The sequence below is a fragment of the Sturnira hondurensis genome, unplaced genomic scaffold, assembly GCF_014824575.4.
Source record: "Sturnira hondurensis isolate 20B ecotype Veracruz unplaced genomic scaffold, ASM1482457v3 Scaffold0006713, whole genome shotgun sequence".
Classification (NCBI taxonomy): domain Eukaryota; kingdom Metazoa; phylum Chordata; class Mammalia; order Chiroptera; family Phyllostomidae; genus Sturnira; species Sturnira hondurensis.
Window position 1 is genome coordinate 3,054,725 of NW_028079344.1, and position 22,923 is coordinate 3,077,647.

Sequence of the window (22,923 nt, forward strand, 5' to 3'; positions counted from 1 at the left end):
ACACACATTCCTGGCCCTTGTGAACACTGGGAAAAAATCTTAAAGATTTTATTTATTTATTTTTAGAGAGAGGAAGGTAAGGAGAAAAAGAGGGAGAGAAGCATCAGTGTGTGTTTGCCTCTCATGGGACACCTACTGGGGACCTTGCCTACAACCCAGGCATGTGCCCTAGACCAGGAATCGAACTGGTGACCCCTTGGTTCACAGACCTGTGCTCAATCCGCTGAACTATGCTGTCCTCAGCTGGAAATATTTTGGATTATAGCTCTTGGGTGATATTCCTAGGATTGGTTTTTTACTCTTTTTTGTAAATTTTTACTTTATGCAGCCTTGGTAGGTAGGTGTTCAGCCAAAGAATTAAGGAGCATGCTGATTCCTGGTGCAATTTTGCCTCATAGATTCTGTCTTTCTGGTACTCTGGCCAGCAAAGTCTAGCTGACTCTTCCCCCTGAACTTTGATGCCTGCTCCTTCACTTCACTGAGGATGGGTTCTGCTCACAATCTCATTCTCTGTGCTTTATTCTTGAAATTGCCTCCAAGTAGATAGCCATGTCCATTGAAAGACTCACCTCATTTGTTTCCTTTCTCCATGGTATCACAGTCTCACACTGACTGTTGTCAAATTTAAAACACTTGTTTTCTTTATTTGTCCAGTTTCCTAGTTGTTTACAGCAGGAGGGGAATTCTGAACCTTAGTGCTCTTTAGGTGGAAAATGGAAGATCACTTGTGAAATTTTCATTATTATACATCTGCATGCATAAATATATAAAGTCTTTGCTTTTTGGTTCCTTTTGACTTTATTAGAATTAAATCTCAATGAGAGCTAGATCTTTTTATTTATAATTGTATCTGTAGTACCCAGGAGAGTGTCTGCCACCTTTAGCCTCAGATCCAAGACCAGGAGGTAGTCAGTAAATATTTGTTAAATTATTCATTATTATCATCATATTGTAGTAGGAAGTTTCTTCAGAAATCTAATATCCTTTTTGCACACATTTTCTACTTCACTTTTACCTCAAAATCCCCCTCAGATTAAAATTCTTAGTTGTAGATAGATTTCATAGATCTGTTTTATTCTTTTATGCTACCAAGCCAAAATTTTGGCTGATTATTGAGAAAGTTGGAGCTGAGTAGAAGTATTTGGGTGTGATGGCCTATATCTTCATTCACACACAAATTACTTTTGTACATTTTTCCGGGGATAGCAACAAGTGCACTAACAGAAGTGTGCTCAGAAGTCCAGCAGCCCACGTTGTGAGGAATGCAGCAGAATAGGTTTGAGGAGGTTCCTTTCTCAGGAGAGGCCGCCTAAAATGGATCTCAAATTAAGTCATGAGCGGGAGGGAAGATTCCACGCATAGGGAAAGCATGAGCAACGGCGCCCAGTTTTTAATCTGCAGGATGTGTAATTGAGGAACTGCATGACATTGTCTTGAAGTCTCATCCAGATAGAGCTGTCCAGGGGGCTGTTAGATGAGTCTGAGGGAGTAGTTAAGAATGAAGTTAAGGTCTGGGGAGGCACCAGCACATAGGTTACAGCTACATTCTGACAAGAAGAGCTTTTGGGGGAGATCTTTGTAGGTAGATATGTAGAGTATAAAGAACTATGTACTACAGGTAGAGTCTAGAGAGAGACACTGATACATAAAGATTGATGGGTAAAGAGGATTCAGAGAGTAGACAAAGAAGCACTGGCCAGCCAGGTTTAATGAGAATCAGGAGAGAGTAATCTTTTGCTAGGAGACAGATTTGTTTTCCGGTGTGACTTACAAAAAGTGGCACTGGAATTAGGGTAGGCACAGAGGTGGTGCTTGTCGAAACACATGTACTCAGACCTCTCAAAAGCTTCTGAATTCAAATTTCTGTGACTAGGACCTAAAGAGGTGCATTTTATGAAGTTCTCTAAGAAATTTTCAACAAAGTGAAATAGAGTTTTAGGAAGGAAAACTCATCGACTTGGTCAAATACAAAAGAAAGTACCAGTCCTATTGGACTGTAAAAGCAGCCACATTTTCTGCCTATTCGAAGGATATCCCTGGATCCTGAATCTTCTTGCTGCTGCAACCAAGGTCACCTTTGGCCAATTTTCTCCAAAACTTAGTACTATATTAACATAATAAACATCCATTGGATTAGTGAATAAATCATCGGAGTATTATTACTAACTAATTTGGTATATTAGAAGAAAATACTTGAAGGAGAGAGAAGGGCAAGAACAATCTTTGAACCAACGTTGAATTTGCTGATGATCGTGCATTCACTTCTCAGAAGTGAAATGAACTTACCTTCCATTCTTTTGCAAAGCCTGTTCAGTTCATTCAGTAGACAGTTTCGAAGGGGTTGCTGTGTAGCCGTCCCTTCGGATGTGTCTATTGCGCATATGCAGATGTACTTCCTAGTGCAGCAGAGTTTACCTGTTCATGCTTGTGGTGATCCGAAGTGCAGAGGTGTGTGCAAGACTCAGGAAGCTTTCCCTTATTATCCTCCTAGAGTTTTTAACACTACAAATCTATTTTTTCCTATCACGATGTATTTTTATGGCTTCTTTTGAGAAATAGAAAATGTTTCTTTTTCTTTTTTTTCTATTAGTCCTTTTAACACTAATAGTTCTTTTGTGAAAGCGCATATTCCTCACAAGGTTACTCAAGTTGTCAAAACTTGAGTAACTAATATTCACAAACTAATACTCACAGAACTAATATTCACACTCTTTCCATAATTATTACTTTTTCATTAATCAATTGCTATAAATTCATATTACCACACATTTAAGAAAATTATTTTTTGTTCAGTGTGTGATTTCAGAAGCTTGGCTAGAGATTGGCATTTTCCTAAAAGAATTTATAATAGAAATAACTGGAAAACTGTGTCTCACTTAGTAGAATTAAGGATAAAGGCATATAGTTGTACAGGTTATTTATTGAATAGGAATGCCAAGTCATTAAGTGGAGATTTAACCTTGCTCTATTAGCCAAACCGTATTTTCCCAGAGCCTTTATTGAACTCATACAGAGGTACTGTGTATATTGGTTAGCAGCGGCCCCAGTAGAATTTATTTGACAGCTCTACTGAGATACAGATATTCTGTTAGTAGAATCTGGGTAAATTTTGCTTTCAAGAAGAAGCTTTTGCATGGAAAATAAAAGCAAAAATGGAAACACTCTTGCCCTTTCATCAAATTTCTAAAAGCCAAAAATTAAAGTGTCAGCTTCTTTTTAAATAAATAAAATACAGTGAAATGTGAGACCTAACTCCTTTGCATTATTTGTATTGTCTGATTATTGGAGTCAATTCAGCACCAACAAGAATCCCCAGTCCGAAATGTGGTAAAGAAGGAAACTATTCAGTGTAAACACTCAATTGTGATTGATACAGCATAGCTATGGAACAGGTTGGTGGGGAGGCAGCCCTGAGGCTAGGCCCATCTCTGGTGAGACTGCTCTGCTCTGCTCTGCTCTGCTCTGCTCTGCTCTGCTCTGCTCAGCTCTGCTCAGCTCAGCTCTGCTCAGCTCTGCTCTGCTCTGCTCTGCTCTGCTCTGCTCTGCTCTGCTCAGCTCTGCTCCACCTGCTTTGATTCACTCCACCCTACTCTGCCCTGTGCCAGTCTGCTCCACTCTGCTCCAGCAAGACATCTTTGTTTCGTCTTCACTGTTTCATCTTTGGTGTTTCAACTCCATCCTGGGAAACACCATTTTCAGTCGAGTGAAAAGAGAAACTTCGCTTCCGGAGCTAGAGGGGAGCTGACTTACACAGACAGAAGTCCCTATCTCTGGTCCCAGTGAAGACTCTTAAGTCCTTGAAATTTGATTGATCCAAAAGACACAATCCTGATTGGTCAGATGGAGCTGCTTTGATTGGTTGGTGAAGATGCTGGTGGAGATATTGCTACACAGTTCTGATTGGATGGGGAAAGCTTTAGTTCTATTGGTAGAAATAGAACTGGAAACTCTTTTATTAAGGGCTGACTCAGACTGCAGTAACACAGTGCAGGAGGCAGGCAGCTTAGTGCAGGCTTCTCCCTGAAGTTTGGTTTGCATGAGAGGCCCCTGTGAACAGGCTGCCAGGCTCTGTTTATTTCATATATGTGTGTGTGTGTATGTATGTATGTAGGTATGTGTGTATTTACCTTATGCCCAGTTAGCCACCAGGAGCCCAATGGATAAAAGGTCCACAAATTTGCTCTCATCAGAGTCTATTCAAGGATTTACTGATTATCATAATTAATCCCAGCCAGTGTGATTCCAGTAAAGAAAGAAGATAACAATAATGGCAAATAAGTGGACAGGAAGCCTTTGAGGAGGGAAAACTTTCTGTTTGGGTTACTCTTTTTAGAAAGAAAAAGCTTTACCTGAGGTGATAGAAAATAAGTCATTCTCCATTCCCATGCCATAAACTGTTGGTCGGAGTTACAGTTGCCTGTCTGCTGGTCAGGGATTAGATACTAAACTACTAAAGTCATTTATCCCAACTCTGGTGGAGCTTCAGATATATTGGCAACAAGGTCTCCCATTATGTGAAGTGTTAGCCAGTATCAAATTGCTATTTGATTCTTTTTGGTGGAACTTATACCTCTTGTCTTCCGAAAGTTCACATTTAACATGGGCATTCCCATTACTGGTCTGTACTTTGCTTTATTATCCTGTGAGAGGGACTGGGAGGACCCTAATTCCAGTGTTTGTCCTTAGGGCATGTTAGAGAGTGACGTGCTCCGACTGCTGGCTCTTACGTTTTGCAGGAGGAATTTATCTGATGATGAACAGTGTTTGGAGTACATTGTAGAAGATGAGGTAGAGAATTAATTTAAAATTTCTTCAGTTGTATTATTGTTGTTATTATTAACAGCAAGCATTAACAAAGATATGAATTGAGAGTTTATTATTTTAAATTGGCTATGGTATTTGGACAGTCTCTACCTGCCACGGGAGAAAGCTGAGTTAAAAGAAGTCATGGCTTCTACTTCCTTGAATGGTTTTGAAATAGAAGACATAAATTATTGATAGTATTTCAAGAAACTAATATATTCTAAAATGCTAATGAATGGATAGATTAAAATGTGATTTGTGTTTAATAGTGCTAATACAGTCCTTTTAGGTAAGATATGTGTCAGTTGTTTTTTAACATGTGATAGGTGTTTATATGTTATATACAACTTACAGTAGCCAGTGTGTTTGGTCTGCTACACTCACCAGTTTTGTTATTTCAGATTCGTAGAGAACTTTAAAAAAAATCTTTGTCTTATGAGACACTTTTGTATATAGCTATCTTTGTTATTTTTTACAAGACTTTATTTATTTATTTAGGGAGAGGGGAAGGGGGGAAGAGAGAGAGAGAGAAACATCAGTGTATGCTTGCCTCTCATGCGGGCCCCACTGGGGACCTGGCCAGCAACCCAGGCATGTGCCCTGACTGGGAATCGAACCAGTGACCCTTTGGTTCACAGCCTGTGCTAAATCCACTGAGCTACACCTGCCACATCTCTCTTTGTTATTTAATAAAAACTTTGAGTAAGGACATAATTCCTAGAATGTTTTATAATAAGAATATGATATGCTTGATAATATATGTTATCATCTCCTTTTCAGAAGTACAGTAAGGGAAAAGTATAATCTCTAATGTAAAAGTTTGAAGCGTTATTGTTTTTTTGGTGAATGATTAAACTATATAAAATATAAATGAATCAGAAGCCTAGTGGTTGGGGGGAAAGATTATGGGATTAGGCATCAGGAGACCAAATTTGTAGTTCTAGTTCTTAATAATTAGTGGTGTGATCTTGGATGAGTTACTTGACCTCTCGGAGCTTCGCTTGCTTTTCTTATCTGTAAAACATAGTGATTTATTTGGGTATTTCTTTTTTAAAATTTTTAAAAAGATTGTATTTATTTATCTTTAGAGGAGAAGGGAGGGAGAGAAGGAGAGAAATATCAGTGTATGGTTGCCTCTCATGTGTCCCCTGCTGGGAACTGGCCTGCAGCCCAGGCATATGCCCGGACTGGGAATCGAACCGTCACCCTCTGGTTAGCAGGCCTGCGCTCAATCAACTGAGCTACGCCAGCCAGGGCAATTTAGGCATTTCTTAAAGTTCCTCTCTGCTCTTCAATTCTAGGACCCTGTTTCACTGGAAACCTTAGTTATGGCTTTACAATTTAAAGTTTCCTGTATGGAAGTTGGGAAGCAGCCACCTTAAGGTTAGCAAATGAAAATGAAGGTGTTTGTTACTCAAATTCACCCTGTAGAACTAAAACCATTATGGAGTGAGCCTGAGTATGGAAAATTATATTGTGAAAGAAAAGAAATCAAGCAATGTTGATAAATATTTATTCAAATGGCAACTCGCTCCTGTGAGAATTTAATAAATTGGATTTATGTTTTACTTTGGATTTGATACCAAATACTTTAAAGCCGAGATGGTGCGAGGACCCCATGAGGAAGAAGGCCAGTCTGACTTAGGGGAAAGCCTGTCACTCTAGACCGCAGAGCTCTTTCAGGTCCTATACATGCAGGTGACTATATGAGACACCAGGCAGAGAGACCACCTGATGACCCGTGATCTTGGTTGTGATTCTGTCCTGCTATTACTGAATTTTTGGAACTGAAGAGGAGCAACAGAAAGAAATTTCAGTAACAAACAGTACAAGGAAGCAATGGAATAGAGTTTTCACATTTTTATGGCTGAACATTAATAACGGTGATAATAACAGTAGAGGCAACAGAATAAGTTTGAGGAGTTCCATTCTTCAGGAGAGGCCACCCGAGGAAACAGAGGTTAGTTACATGGTTGCGTTCCAACAAACCATCACAGCCCCAGAGAGGCAGACAGACAGCTGGAAAACCAAGGCGGGCCCTCTGAATGGAGAAGTCATCTGGTTAAACCCTTTGAAGGTCATGCAGAGCAACACCAGCCACAGCAGGCATCTGTAAATGACATAATAAAAATACACATATTGCAGTTTTGTACTAAAATATAGAGAAAATATATAGCTTTTTTGTGTAAAAACATTTAAAAATTATTTATCCTCATTAAATGGAGAAGAATAATTTCAGAAGCACAAAACATACAGATCACCAAGACTCTTATGGTAACCTATGTCTCTAAATGGATTAAAGTGGAATTCTATTAAAAAGTAAAAGAAAGCTACTTTTTTCTTACTTTCTGTTTTGTAGATTCTTTCCTGGGCATCTCCTAATGAAATAAAAATATGAGCCTCTGAGCACAGATTAGGTCTCACCAAACTAGTATTCCACTCATAATTTCAACTTTATCTTTGAGGATAGTATGATGAGTCATTTGTAGGCTTGACTGAGAACATCAAGGTCATGAACTGCATATTAGTTTTAAAAGACAGAACATAAGAGGTTCACACTTGGTGATTTCCTTTGCCTGCAAAGCAAACATTTTATTTTAGCCTGTCACTTATTTCAAATGTTATTAGTTGAATAGTTAAGACCATTTCCCATCTTTGACTGTTATCTTTGCCCAAAGCAGCCATTAACCACTCATGGAAGCAGCTTTCCATCTGTCTAAGCCCGTAGATCTTTTCACAAATTTGCATCACCTTTTGACTCCTATTGCACATGCATCAGAGTTTTGCTGTGTCATCTAGTTTCTGTTGCACATGAGCTTACCTCCCCTTTTGCCATCTTTGTTTCTACTGTGCATGTGCCTAGCAGAGGAATTCCCTCTCTTCTTCCCCAGAGAGTCCCAGTACCAGGCATGAGGTTTCCCTGGAAGACTCTTCCTGCCTGCTCAGGGATTAGGTCCCTAGGACAGAGGATGTGGCGGTCTCCTGGTGAGCCCATGAATGCTGCAACTTCCTAGTGAAGCGGGTGTAATGTCCAATTCGACCGCTTAGTAAATTATGCTTAATATATGGTTCAGCTCTCTAGATTATTAGGCTTCATGTCCGATTCCCTTTGCTTCCTTCCCTTAATGGTTCTAACTAGCTACCTGTGCTAACAGTTTGAGTGCCCTCAAATCCTCTGTCCTCCACCTGCTCACCCCGCCCTTGTGCCTACCATCACTCCTCCCAGCCCCTGGCAGCCATGGAACTTTTACTGTCCCCGTAGTTTCTCCTTTCCCGGAAAGTCATATAGTTGGAACCATACAGTATGTAACCTTTTGAGATTGGCTTCTTTCACTTAGTAATATGTGTTGAAGTTTTCCTCATGTCTTGTCATGGATTGTTGGCTCATTTCCTTTTAGCTCTGAATAACATTGCGTTGTCAGGATATACCACAGTTTATCCATTTACCTACTGAAGAACATCTTAGTGGCTTCCAAGTCATAACAGTTATGAGTAAAGTTGCCTCAAACATTGTGTGCAGGTTTTCTACACGAACCTATATTTTCAAACCCTTGGGTAAATACCAGCGAGAGTGATGTTGAGTTGTACAGTAAGGGTACTCGCTGTGTGCGAAACTGCCGAGCTGCCTTCCAAAGCAGCCGTGCCATTTTGCATTCCCACCAGCAAAGACTGAGGATTTCTCTTGCTGTCCATCTTTACCACTCTTTGGGGTTGTCAGTATCAAAGCACTTTTAATTCTCAAAATCTTTTAAAAAATGTATTTTTTTCTGATATTATATTTCTTTTTTTTAAATTTAATTCTTGTTCAAGTAGTTTTCTGTTTTATATTCCCTGCCCTGCCTCCTCCCCCCAGTGCTCCCAACCTCCCTCCCATTTCCGCCCCCCACCTTAATTATTGTCCATGTGTCCTTTATACTTATTCATGTGAGTCCCTCCCCTTTTCCCCTATGATTCTCTCCCCTCTCCTCTCTGGACCCTGTTAGCCTGTCCCGTATTTGAGTGTCATTGATATGATATTTCTATTGAGATATAATTCACATGATATAAAAGTTCACCCTTTTAAAATATACAATTCAGTAGTTTTTAGTATATTTACAAGGTCGTGATACCATCACCACTAATTCCAGAACTTATTCATCTCCAAAAAGAAACTCCATACCCATTAGTGTTCACCCTCCATTTCCCACTGCCTTCAGCCAAGGGGGGGAGATTTTAAGACATAGATTGTACTATGATTTTGTTAAATATGTGTGTGTATCATGTAGTCACTGTATAAACACTGATTCTATTCAATCACCTTTTCTTTGGTAGATTGGTAGACAGAGCGTAGCATAAATTACTTTGAGTCAAGCATGTGGAGTTGCTTTACTTTCGTAGCTAGAAGTACAGAAAAACATGCTGCCCTCCCCCCACCCCCAGGAAAAGCTTCCGTCATTCTGTTTTACACGAGAGCTTGTTGCCCCATTTGAGCCTCCTTGTGTGTAAATCACCGGGGTTAGGTGTGTAATGGTGTGAAGTTGTTCTTTCCTCCATTACAACTTTCCCTATTTCTAGCACAGGGCTTGTACTCTGAGGTGATTCACAGATGCATAAGACTTTCACTGCTGATGTGAACTTCCGTTAGTTAACAAAGTTCCAGCTTTCAAAATGATTTAGAATATTCCTTGTTGGGTGCCTGAGATTTGTTTGCTGTTGTAAGCCTCCCCCTAATCTACAAACACTTTTTCTGTATCCTTTTCTGCCAACAGAGGGAGTTCAGGCACACCTGTTTACCTTGTGATGGAATAGCTTCATCAGCCTTCTCCTTGTTTCTTAAGAGGGAGAGGCAGGCCAGGAAAAGAACAGAAAACTGGGATGGCAGGATGAAAGTGAGAAGACGCCAGAATGATATTGAAAGGCAGAGTCATGGAGCCTGAGAGAGAAAGTGGGAACCTCGTCTCTGTTCTGGCTTCTGTTACTCTGAAACTATAGCTTCCTTTTATCACCAGTGCCTTTCAAGTGTTTTTTTGCAAGACATCCAACTTGAGCTTGTTTATATGCATGTTAGAATCCAAGATTACTGAGAAGCCAGAACATAAAAACAAGGGATTTGTCCTTTTACTTTATCTGAATGGCCTCTCAAGGAAGCAAAGAGGGCAAACAGCTGCATTACTGGGACTGTGCCCGGAGCCTTTCCCAGAGAGCAAGTAGTTTGTCTTGCAAGAGCCCTGCTGTAAAGTCCCACTGTGGTCAGTCCCCCAGACCATTCCTTCAGATGGCCCCACTGTGCTGGCATCAACATCACTCAAAAGACACTGACAATAAAGAATGAAGTCCTTCTCTTCTTTCGGAAAGGGAAGAGGAAATCTTTGATTTTATGCAAATTCTTCGTAAAACTCTTGAACTACGTTGGACTGGAGAGCAATGTGAATATAATTCCTGTATGTGGCAGGGATGTCTTCAGTCATGAAGTTTAACTCCACAGTATAGGGATTGAGATCAGACCGAGACATGGGATGAGGCTCGTGATTTGGCAGTCCATAAAACTGAAAATCAGTACATTAGAACTCACTCTCTTTAGGAAGCAGGTTATTGACTGCTTATGCTTAATGGAATATTCCTCTCAGTGGGTTGAAGAGGGTGTCTTATCTCACACTACCCCAAATGACCTATTAAAGTATTTTTTCCAATTATATCAGTGAAGAATGACCTTGGTTGCAAGTAACAACAGCAACAACAAAAATTAGTTTTCAAAAGTGAGTGTTTGTTATTCTCAGATTTCCCAAAGTCCAGAGATAGGTAGCATCTCACATTATTTCTGAGACTCCAAGCTGATGACTGTAATTTTCTTGGCTTTTCTCTCATGGTTGGAAGATGGCTGTCGAAGCACCAGTCATTTTGGCCACATTTTAATAAGGGAGAAGCAAGAAGAGAAGGGAATAGTACCCATATGGGCGGCGGGAGGGGGTGACTTTACTGAAACCATGAAGAGGAACATTCCTTGTGTGCCTTTGGCTAAATTTGTGTCCTTTGTCTACATTCAGCCTAAGGGAGTTGGGGAGACAAGCCTTGAGAATGGCGTTGGGTTGAGAGGAATTCTGACTGATCTAGTTTTATTTATCTCATTACAGTTCTAGTGATGTTTTAGTCCCCTGGTGCTACTCTAGAGCCTGCTGTAGTCTGATCCTAAATCTAGCTATAAACATACTAGCAAACTAGTCAAATTATAGTTATCACTTAAAACATGGGCTTACTATGTGCCATGTATTTTTCCATATATTAACTCAATCCTTCTAACAATTCCATGAAATAGATGAGATTACTACTTCTGTTAGATAAGACTAGGTCTCAAGGTTTGATCAGTTCTAAATGTTATTACTAAATGCTATTCTTGCTAAATGTTAAAATGTAGCAGAGTATTTTGTAGATGCAGATGTAAAGAGGATGAGCTCAATGGGTACTCAACCAAATAAAGTGTAGTCAACCGCAAAGAGGTCAGTGTGTAAATGACTGAATAGTGTACGTAAGCAATGTTCCGCCTCCCTGTGAGAAAGCAGAGCTTTGAATATATCTTCTTTACTGGCTTCAGGTAAATAAAACTACCTTGCAACAACAAGGTCTCATTCTGGAATAGAATGCCCCAAGCAGGGAACCCCTTAGGTTTGGTAAATATTTTATAAGTAAGGAAATGGAGGCACAGAGTTTCAGTAGCATGTTTAAAGCCTTAGATCTATATTTAAGCCTGGGCTAGCTGGCTTCAGAGATTTTCCTTTAAATCCCTATATTTCTTCTCCAATATAAAAGTATTGATAGCTCTAAGCAGATATAGAAATTTGTCAGTGGACTTTTAAAATTAAGAAAACCTACTGTGGGGAAGGCATTGCATCAACATGGAAAAGGTTTGAATTCATATCCTGGCTCCTCTGTCACTGGTATCAACTGAAGGTCATTGGCATCGATTCAGCACCATTGGGAATGCCCATTATGGGTTGTGGTGAAGAGGGAGACTTTATTCAGTTCAAACAGCTCAACTGAACTGCGTATGGCTGTGAAAACAACAAGGCTATGGAACAGCTCAGTTGTGATACAGCAGAGCTGTGAAAACATTACTGCTGTTACCAGGCTCAGGGGCAAGGCAGCTCTGGGGCAAGCTGGCCCTGAGGCCAGACCCCTCTTTGGCTAGACAGCTCTGCTGTGCTCTTCACTGGTCTACTCTGCCCTGTATCTGCCTGCTCTGCTGAAACAGGGTGTCTTTGGTGTTTCAGCCCAGCCAGGGAAATGAAGTCTGACGTCTTTGGTGGAAATGGAAAATGTATTCTCTGAGCCAGAGGGGAGCTGACTTATATTGACAGAAATCAGTGCCCCTATACCTTATTGGTCTGTCTTCATGGAAATGAGGACTTCAAATCCTTACAGTTCGATTGGACTAAAAGGCACTGTCCTGATTGGTCAAAATGGAGCTGCTCTGACTGGTTGTTGAATAAGTTGATGTGGATGTAGTTGCTCAGCTCTAATTGGACAGAGTAAGCCTCAGTCTTCCTGGACTGAGGAATAAAGTTCCAGGAACTCCTTTTTAAGGGCTGGCTCAGATGGCAGGAACGCTCAGTGCAGAGGGAGGTAGTTCAGTGCAGGCTTCTCCCCAAAGTGCAAAGTGCAATTTGCATGAGAGGCTGCCTCTGTGGAAATGACTGCTAGGCTCTGTTTTTAAAAATTGAGCTCCATTAGCCTACTGGAGACCTTCTTCATATGCATCTTCTTTCTCATGGTCCACAGTAGTCATTCATTCAGCAAATATATCTGAGTTCCTATTATTTGCCAAATACTATGTAAATAAGTCAGGCATGGCTCCTCTGTATTCTGATGGGGAAAATAGTTCCAAGAAATTGATATAAGCGAATGAATTAATTGTATATTGTTGAAGACTGAGAAAAAGGAAAGGCAGAAAGCCAAGATGGCGCATGACTAGAGGAATGCGGTGCCATCATGGCCAGGAAAGTGTCCCTGAGGAAGTGACATTTAGACCAGGAGCTGAGTGCTGGAAAGCATCTTGCCATGGAAATTTCAGGAGGATGTTTCAGGCAGAATAAAAAACAGCAAGAGAAAATTTCCTAACAGAAGAAAGACCTTAGCTTTTCAGAAACTGAAAAGGTTAGCATGCCTATTTCTGATGCTGGAGAGAGTGAAATAAGGTAAGATTGGAGAAGAAGTTCCAGTACAGAGCATGCCAGGCCACGAAATCCTAGAAAAGACTTTTCATGTTGTGGTAGTTACAATGGGAAGTTGTGTGTCCCCACTTTAGTCTGGGCAACTGTTGCTTTCATTGTTTTAGTATAATGAGATGTCTAAATAATTCTTGCTTTGGCTACTTCATGGTGTTAGTGTAAATATCAAATGATTTATGTGTGTGATATAAACTTATTATATGTGAAATTCTCTATAAAGTAAGAGATAGTAAAGGCCCTCAGAGTAAGAAGTATTTCTTAGCAAGAAGTATTACAAATATTTTACAAATATTCTTTGGAAAATATGCAAAACAACTGAACTTGTGGTTAGACAGAGCAAGTAGTGTGTAAGCAAATAAATGTTAAAAATACCAATTATTACAATGTTTTGTGGGAGTATAAACCAAATGTTTACAGTGTTCTCTGGGAGTTCCACGTCTATCTAGGTCATAAATAGGTTGTGGCAGGTCATCTTTCCTTCTGTAATAACTAGAGAAAAAAGAATAAATGTTAAAATCATGCATGTTTAAAAAAAAAACTTTAGTGGGGAACTGTGGACCAGAGAAGTATAAAGGAGCTAAATTCCAGTGAGGGAAGAGTACTTCCATTGTGAGCAGAACACCTACGAAGAGATCATTTCCCTCCATGGGAATGAAGCTCTCCCCGAGTGCATGCACTGCTGGGCCGAAGATCACCCCTGCATGGGTAGAGGGACTCCGTGGGGGTGAGGAGGCCCTGGTGGAGCTGTTAATGGCAGCCTTCACAGTCTAAGCACATTGGAATTTGTAGAAGTGCCAAATACAGAGCTAGTTCTCCCCACCTGAGTTTCCCTCTTGATATTTTTGCTTAGAGCACAGCAGCACAGGAGGCTGGGGACTGAGCTGTAAAGCAGAGAGAGATTTTTGTAGTGCCATGGTATTTGTCCCACAGTCCTCCTAGAGGGAGGGACCTATAATACAGATGGGACAGATCTGTCTCTTGAAACATTTGAAACTGAAGGTGACCTAACACTTATAAAACTGCAACTCAGCCCAGATCCAGCTCAATTCCGTGTTGGACTGAACTGATGTGTGCCTCACTTGAACTATCAGAGGAAAAGGCTTGCCTCCTGGAGGGAATTATTATTTACTCGAGTAGTCTCGAGTTCTTTTAAAATCAATGTCTGCCATACAACAAAAAGTTAGGAGATTTGTAAATGAAAAGAAAAATGTGACCCATGAACAGTTAATTGACTTTATTTCACTATTAGCAGACACACTGGTGACACAGATGTTGACATTAAAAGACAATAACTTTCAAATGAAAATAAATATATTGAAGAAATTCGAGAAAAACCTATAAACATGAATAATGTCAACATAGAAATAGAATTTCTTAAAAAGCTGATTGGACCTTCTTGATATAAAAACACAAAATCAGAATTGAAGCATTCATTGGATAGACTTAACACCAGACTGGACACATGGAAGAAAGGAAAAATGACATGGAAGACAGGGAAATAGAAAATATCCAAACGGAAGCATAGAAAACAAGGGGGGCAGGCAAAGGTGGTTGTGAGGGATGTTTGAGACAATGTCAATGGCTCCACGGTCATGTTTCTGCAGTTCCAGAAGATGAGGGGAGAGAATGGGATGCAAGAAGTAGTTCAAGAGAATCCCACTTGGTCGTGGTGTATGATCTTTTTGATATATTGTTGGATGCGATTTGCCAATATTTTGTTGAGGATTTTAGCATCTATGTTCATCAGCGATATTGGCCTGAAGTTTTCTTTCTTTGTTGTGTCTCTATCTGGTTTTGGAATTAGGATGGTGCTCGCTTCATAAAGAGTTTGGGAGTTTCCCATCATTTTGGATTTTTTGGAATAGTCTGTGAAGAATAGGGGTTAGCTGTTCCTTAAATGCTTTGTAGAATTCTCCTGTGAAACCATCTGGTCCAGGGCTTTTGTGTGATGGGAGTTTTTTGATTACTGCTTCAATTTCATTTGCTGTTATTGGTCTGTTCAGGCTTTCTGCTTCTTCTTCATTGAGTTTTGGAAGATTATATTTTTCTAGAAATTTGTCCATTTCACCTAGGTTTTCAAATTTCTTGGCATACAGTTCTTCATAGTAATTCCTTACAATCCCTTCTATTTCTGTGGTATCAGTTGTAATCTCTCCTCTTTCATTTCTGATTGTGTTTATTTGTGTCCTCTCTCTTCTTTTCTTAATGAGCCTACTTAAAGGCTTGTCTATTTTGTTTATCTTTTCAAAAAACCAACTCTTGGATTCATTGATCCTTATAATTGTGCTTTTGGTCTCTATGTCATTTAATTCTGCTCTGATCTTGGTTATTTCCTTCCTTGTACTTGCTCTGGGCTGTCTTTGTTGTTGTTCTTCGAGTTCTTGCAGGCGTCGGGTTAGGTTGTTTGTTTGAAATGTTTCTATCTTCTTTAGGTAAGCCCATATTGCTATCAACTTTCCTCTCAGGACTGCCTTGGCCGTGTCCCATAAGTTTTGGGTTGTTGTAAGTTCATTTTCATTTGTTTCCAGAAACTTTTTGATTTCTTCCCTGATTTCAATCTTGACCCGTTCATTGTTTAATAGCATACCATTCAATCTCCATGCTTTTGGGTGTTTTGGGTTTTTTCCTGTGGGGTTGGTTTCTAATTTCAGTCCCTTGTGGTCAGAGAAAATGCTTGGTATGATTTCAATTTTCTTGAATTTGTTGAGGCTCGTTTTGTGTCCTATCATGTGGTCTATCTTTGAAAATGTTCCATGTGCATTTGAAAAGAATGTGTATTTAGCTTCTTTAGGATGAAGGGCTCTATATATATCAATCAAGTCCATTTCATCTAGGGTGCTGTTTAGTGCAGCTCTATCTTTGTTGATATTTTGTTTGGAAGATCTGTCCATTTTTGACAGTGGGGTGTTAAACTCCCCTACTATAATTGTGTTGCTGTCAATATCTTTCTTGAAGTCCTCTAGGATTTTTCTTATATATTTGGGTGCTCCTATGTTGGGTGCATATATATTTACGATGTTAGTGTCTTCTTGGTGGATTCTTCCCTTGAGTATTATGAAGTGACCTTCTGGGTCTCTTTTTATGGCCCTTTTTTCGAAGTCTATTTTGTCTAATATTAGAATTGCTACCCCAGCTTTTTTTTCTCGTCCATTTGCTTGGAAAATTTGTTTCCAGCCTTTCACTTTTAGTCTGTGATGGTCTTGTCCTGAGGTGGGTCTCCTGTAGGCAGCATATGTGTGGGTCATGGTTTCTTATCCATTCAGCTATTCTATGTCTTTTGATTGGAGCATTTAAGAGAAAATTGTTAAGAATAAACCAAAATTGATGACAGATTCTAGACGCTCAGTAAACCTCAAGCAGAATAAATACAAAGAAATCCACGATCTAGGCACATCAGACTGAAACTGCTGAAAGCAAAAGAAAAAATGTTTTAAAAGCAGCTAGAAAAAAATGCATTACATTTAGAAGAACATCAATATGAACTGTAGTTAACTTCTCGTCACTATTAACAGTCCAGAAGCCAGTGCAATGACATCTTTAAAAGGATTTTAAAAAGCAACCAAAAAGTTTGTCAGCCTAAATTGGTTTGTCCAGCGAACAACAACAACAACAACAAAAATAAACCCTGATAATGAGTTAAAGATGTATTCAGAAGGAAACCTGACCGAGTTTGTTGCCCGCAGATCCACAGTATACGAAATGGCAAGGAAGAGAAGTGCTGTAGGAAGTTCTCAAAGCTGGAGGGGCATTATCTGTCATGGATACACTTCTGTGCAGGAAGGAATAAAGAGCACAAGAAAGGATAAAAACTGTTCACTTTCTAAAAAGATTGTAAACGTTTTCAAAGAAACAGCAATGATAACTATTGTGGAATGTAGACATGTGAAGAAGTAACATTACTATAATATAAAGAGCAAAGAGAATTATATCCTTGTAAGGTATTTACATTGTTGTGAAATTGTAACATACTAAATCAAAGTAGACAATAATAAATTATAGATCTCTAATAATCATTAAAGCATAATACAAGTTATTCCTTAAAAATGATCAAGGAAAATACAAAAATAGTTTTTTAAAATGTCACTTTGAATTTATAGTAATTACCATGAACTTAAATCTAATGTTAAACCTAATGTTTTCCCTACCCAAGTTGCTATGTAATACAGTTGCATTCTGTTTTTCATGTAATGTTTTCCTGGTCTTGTTTTGAAATAAAAAAAAATACAAACAGCTGATGAAGCTTAAGCTCTATTTACCCTAATATGGTGAGGTATGCAGCTACAGATTAAGGCTCATCAAAGTGTTGGATGAGCCTGAGGATCGCCATTATGTGATGCTTTAAGAATGGAAGGTCATGGTCTTCCAGCTCCACCCTGTGATGAAGGGGGAAATATTTGGATCTCTAACTAAAACTGTAAGAACTCTTCCAAATGTGTCTGTCCCGGAAATTCTGTCTGTCCACTTTGGCCAAAAATGAATAGTTGATCATTGCAGTTGCAGCATTCTTCGGGTGGGTTGTCTCAGATGAAACCAGCATGTTAGTCCGACGCTCCTGATCTGGGTTTCCTGTCTGAGCCCCTGCCCTCAGCAGTTGTACATGAACTGTTCCCTGAAGTTCATCAGTTGACCCTCTGCCTGAGCGAGACACTGTGTCCTGTAACTAAAATCATCATTATTAGCCCTAACTACATCTGCGCTTCATCTTGCTTGATTTCCAAGACAAATTATGCTACTCCATGCAGCCATTAAGATGCTATTATTTGTATTGGCTGGAAAAGATGTCTATGACATGTTTTTGAGTTGGGGGGGAGAATGTTGAGGTGGCACAGATGGGCAGAGAATTTCTGCTTTATGCAACAGTATGTTACTTAAATTTTACACTTATTAATATGCTGTATAATAATTGAAAAAAAACTACTTCTATGTATGTGGTTAAAACTGTATATTTATTCAAATCAAGCATATTAATGACTTTAAAGAAATAAACCTAAAAAATCCAGAACTAGAGAAAGTTTAGAGCATCTGTAACCTTTTTCTGAATATGGTACACAGAGGGCAGTCAGCTGTATGAGCAGTGGTGATTGATTACAGTTTTGTAAGAGGTAGGTATGTATAGACTAGAACTCTAGGAATTTGTTAGTAGTTTTCAGTATTAGTCTTGTTGCAAAAGGGAAAAGGCCTAAGGCCTAAAAATAATAAAGAAAGCAGTAACTGTCTTGTTACCTGTGTTGATTTAATCTATATTTCACCTACCAGAATATGTCTTGTCAAGCTGTAAAGAATTTAGTGAAAAACTTTTATTACCTAGTTATAAAACAAAGCAGCCTAAAATTACTTTTATCACACAGCACTTCTTATAAACATAAAAAGGTATTTCATATTTTCCTGAAATGCTCTTCTTTTTTAAAAAGATTTTATTTATTTTTAGTGAGAGGAGAAGAGAGAGAGAAAGAGAAGGAAAAGAACAGGCATTGGTTACCTCTCTCGTGTCCCCCAACCCCATCCAGGGACCTGGCCTGCAACCCTGGCACGTGCCCTGACCAGGAATTGAACTGACAACCTTTCATTTTGTGGGACAATGCCCAACACAATGAACTATACCATTCAGGGCCCTCAGCCATTTTTAAGTGTGCATTAAGCATTAAGCCTGTATTAAGTATTAAGTACATTCACATTGTTGTACAACCATCTTCACCATCCAGCTCCAGAACTCACTTCATCTTGAGGCAATAAACCTCAGGACTCATTAAACTACTCATTCCCTCTTCTCTCAAGCTCCTGGAATCTGTCATTCTACCCTCCATCTCTGTGAATTTGACTACTTTAGGCACCTCATACAGGTAGAATCATATAGTAGTTTTTTATTGTGCCTGGTTTATTTCGCGTAGCATAAATCTTTAAGTTTCATCCATATTGTAGCAAATATCAGGATTTCTTTCCTTTTTGAATCTGAATAGTATTTATTATGTCCCATATTTTGTTTACCTATTCATTCATTCATTAACAGATACTTGGGTTGTTTCTACCTTGTAGCTTTTGTGAGTAATGCTTTATGAACATGAACATATAAAAATCTCTTGGAGATCCCGCTTACAACAGCTGAACCATTTTTCATTCCTCCCAACAGTGAACCAGGATTCGCTTCTCCACATTCTCCTCAACATTGTTGTTTCCTTTTCTTTTTCTTGGTTGGGGGCGGTCCTAATAGATGTGAGCAGCCAACTTTACACCCTTCTCTGTCATCATCTTAGATACTTTACAGAGACGGGTTGTATATGTTTTGACAAATACAAGTAACTTCCTACTTTATAAGTATGTGAGAAGTATAAAAGTACTTTTGTTTTAAGTCTTAAATGGCCACAGAGGCATTATGAATTATATAGAGTGAAAAAAAAGGGCGGGCCACTACTGAACGGAGGTCAATTCCCTCAAATCCCTTCTACCACACTAACTCCATTTCCCCACGGACTTTAAACCTACATTGAATTATGTGATTTGTGACATAGAAGACACTGATTTGCATTCACAGACTTTATTCTTTCCTCAGAAAATCCATTCCTCGCTGTCGAAGAATTAACAGGATGCTCTCCAATGAATCCCTACATTCGCCTGCATTCAGCCGCTCCAACTCACAAGCCTCCGTAGACAGCGCCTCCATGGAGGATTTCTGGCGGGAAATAGAAAGCATTAAAGAGAACAGCATGGGGGGCCAGGACGAGCAGACCCCAGCCGAGCTCAAGCCTGTGGATGGTAAGGCGCTAGATTCCTTTTCGTGTGTGCTGACTTATTATCCCAGTGTGCTCTCTCTTGTTCTGTCAGCTGGTAGAACTCATCTCATTAACAGTTTAACAAATAAATTTAGTAGAATTCAGCATATCAGCCCCCTGTTCCCGTTGGTTTATATCTACTGGACTGGTTCAAGGTAGATTCTGTTTAAGGAGACATGACCTAAAGGCAGGCTATCAACAAAATGCAAATTGACCTCTTACATGTTGCTACTTAGGGATGCTGTGCCTATTAATTTGATTCCATTTTAAAGACTCATTATTCCCCTCTAATGGGGTTAATTTTAGTTTTAGCAGATAACTTGGCTAGACCCATACTCCCAAGTCTGATTTCCCTGCTCTACACAGCATCTATATCTTGGTCGTTCATGTAGCCTTCTAGCTGCTATATTTTCATAAAGTAACTCAGTAAAATTAGATTGAGTATTCTAACATTGATGGCCTCTACATCTATGTACTTGACTATTAATTATCAAAAGACAGAGAGTGAGAGCAAGAGAAAGAGAGAGTGACATGGAAAAAAATGCCACTATAATTTTAAACAAATCTTTGAAATGCCCTGGCTGGTGTGGCTCAGTGGATTAAGCACTGGCCTGCGAACCAAAGGATTGCCCTTCGATTCCCAGTTAGGGCACATGCCTGGGTTGTGAGCCAGGTACCCAATAGGGGGCACTTGAGAGGCAACCACACATTAATGTTTATTTCCCTCTCTTTCTCCCTTCTTTCCCCTCTTTAAAAATAAATGAATAAAAATTTAAAAAAAATTTTGAAGCATTTACTGATAATAGTGTATTTAGAGAATGTATTCTTTTATATTGCCCATAATAAATGCCATAAAATATGTACTAGTTTTCAGTAAAATTACATAGAAGAAGGTTAAGGACCAAAATAAATGAAAATAGTTAGTGTAATTGTCTTTAGTTTTCAAAAAGAGCAAGATTACTCACCTACAATTAAAAGCATATGTCTTTTCCTCCAGGTGCTATCTGTCGACATGTAAACACATAACAACCAGGAAAGACTAAAGGTAGTTTAATTAGTAAATATACACATAAGAATGTTTGCATTAGGCACATTATACACACACATATATTATGCATACATACACACATATACCTATACACATATGTGTATGTACCTATATATTTACATAATGTATATATGTAATACACACATACACATTTATATCTATATTTCTATAATTAAAGACATTGAAATATTTGAGTTCACACCTATACCTTCAATTTCAGTATAATACCACTCAGTTCATTGTACTGTTCTCCCGTAACAGATCTGACTTCCTTCTTAGACAGTAAGAAAACTGGCCTTCATCATCTTAAATATATGCACTTACTTGTACTTATTTGATCAATCCCCCTGACAGCACCAGTTGTTCTCTACCTGTCAAGGTTGCCCTTCTTGTCACAGGCTCCGACATCCCTAGATTACTCCTCTGCATGCAGGCTCCGACATCCCTAGATTATTTCTCTGCATACAGGCTCCGACATCCCTAGATTACTCCTCTGCATACAGGCTCCCACATCCCTAGATTATTCCTCTGCATACAGGCTCCCACATCCCTAGATTATTTCTCTGCATACAGGCTCCGACATCCCTAGATTACTCCTCTGCATACAGGCTCCCACATCCCTAGATTATTCCTCTGCATACACTCCTCCCTTGCTCTACTCCAACAGGTGGCTGTAGGCTTTAAGACTAAATTTAGGGAGAAGAGACAGTGCTGTTTTTTAAAGAAATTAATATCTACATATTTAACATTTCTACTACTTTTTAAATATATTCAGTATCCATTTCATGTCTTTTCTCTTTAGCCTAAAAAGAGCTATTTTTAGCTAATTTTTACAGAGCAAGTTTGCTGGTGATAAATTCTCTTCATTTTTATTCACTGGAAAATGACTTTTCTCCACCCTCATTCTTGAAGGGTATTCTTGCTGGATATCAGATTATTGTTTGACAGTTTTTCTTTCTTTCAGTATTTCAAAGATGTTATCTTACTGTCTTTTGACATCCATTATTTCTGACACAGAGTTAATGTATTCATATTATTGTTCCCCTGTATATAATGGTTGTCTTTCTTTAACTGCATTCAAATTTTCTTTCTATCTTTGGTTTTCTTTTTTTTAAATATATTTTATTCAGTATACCATTACAGTTGTTCTATTCCCCCCCCTTCATTCCCCTCCACCCTGCACACACCCTCCCCCATCATTCCCCCCTTTAGTTTATGACCACATGTCTCAAGTTCATTAGATTCTGTATCTCCCCTACTATTCTTGCCCCCCCATCTATTTTCTACCTACTGTCTATGCTATTTTCTGTACCTTCTCCCCCCTTCTCCTCCTCCCTCTTCCCTGTTGCTAACCCTCCATGTGATCTTCATTTCTATGGTTCTGCTCCTGATCCAGCTGTCCTCTTGGTTTGCTTTTGTTTTAGGTGTGGTTGTTAATAATTGTGAGTTTGCTGTCCTTTCACTGTTCATATTTTTCATCTTCTTTTTCTTAGATAAATCCCTTTAACATTTCATATAATAAGGGTTTGGTGATGATGAACTCCTTGAATTTGATCTTATCTGAGAAGCACTTTATCTGTCCTTCCATTCTAAATGAAAGCTTTGCTGGATAGAGCAATCTTAGATGTAGGTCTTTGGATTTCATGACTTGGAATAGTTCTTTCCAGCCCCTTCTTGCCTGTAAGGTTTCTTTGGAGAAATCCGCTGACAGTCTGATGGACACTCCTTTGTAGGTGACTGTCCCCTATTTCTTGCTGTTTCTAGGATTCTCTCCTTCGTTTTAATCTTGGGTAATGTAATTATAATGTGCCTTGGCGTATTCCTTCTTGGGTCCAACTTTTTTGGGACTCTCTGAGCTTCCTGGATTTCCTGGAAGTCTATTTCCTTTGGCAGACTGGGGAAGTTCTCCTTTATTATTTGTTCAAATAAGTTTTCCACTGATGGCTGTTTCTTTTCCCCTTCTGGTACCCCTATAATTCAGATGTTGGAATGTTCAAAGATGTCCTGGAGGTTCCTAAGCCTCTCCTCATTTTTTTTGAATTTTTGTTTCTTCATTCTTTTCTGGTTGGAAGTTTTGTTCTTCCTTCTGGTCCACTCCATTGAT

The 22,923-nt window shown here is 39.2% G+C and overlaps 1 protein-coding gene across 6 annotated transcripts in view; it reads left to right on the forward strand.

Annotated features, from left to right (window-relative positions):
• ARHGAP28 (Rho GTPase activating protein 28) overlaps nt 1–22,923 on the forward strand; it is a 218,749-nt gene that overhangs the window by 104,759 nt on the left and 91,067 nt on the right. For all 6 annotated transcript variants that reach the window (XM_037050327.1, XM_037050328.1, XM_037050329.1 and 3 more), the window contains exon 2: nt 19,552–19,754. In XM_037050327.1, coding sequence (XP_036906222.1) covers nt 19,552–19,754 — 203 coding nt within the window. The remainder of the gene's footprint in view (nt 1–19,551; nt 19,755–22,923) is intronic.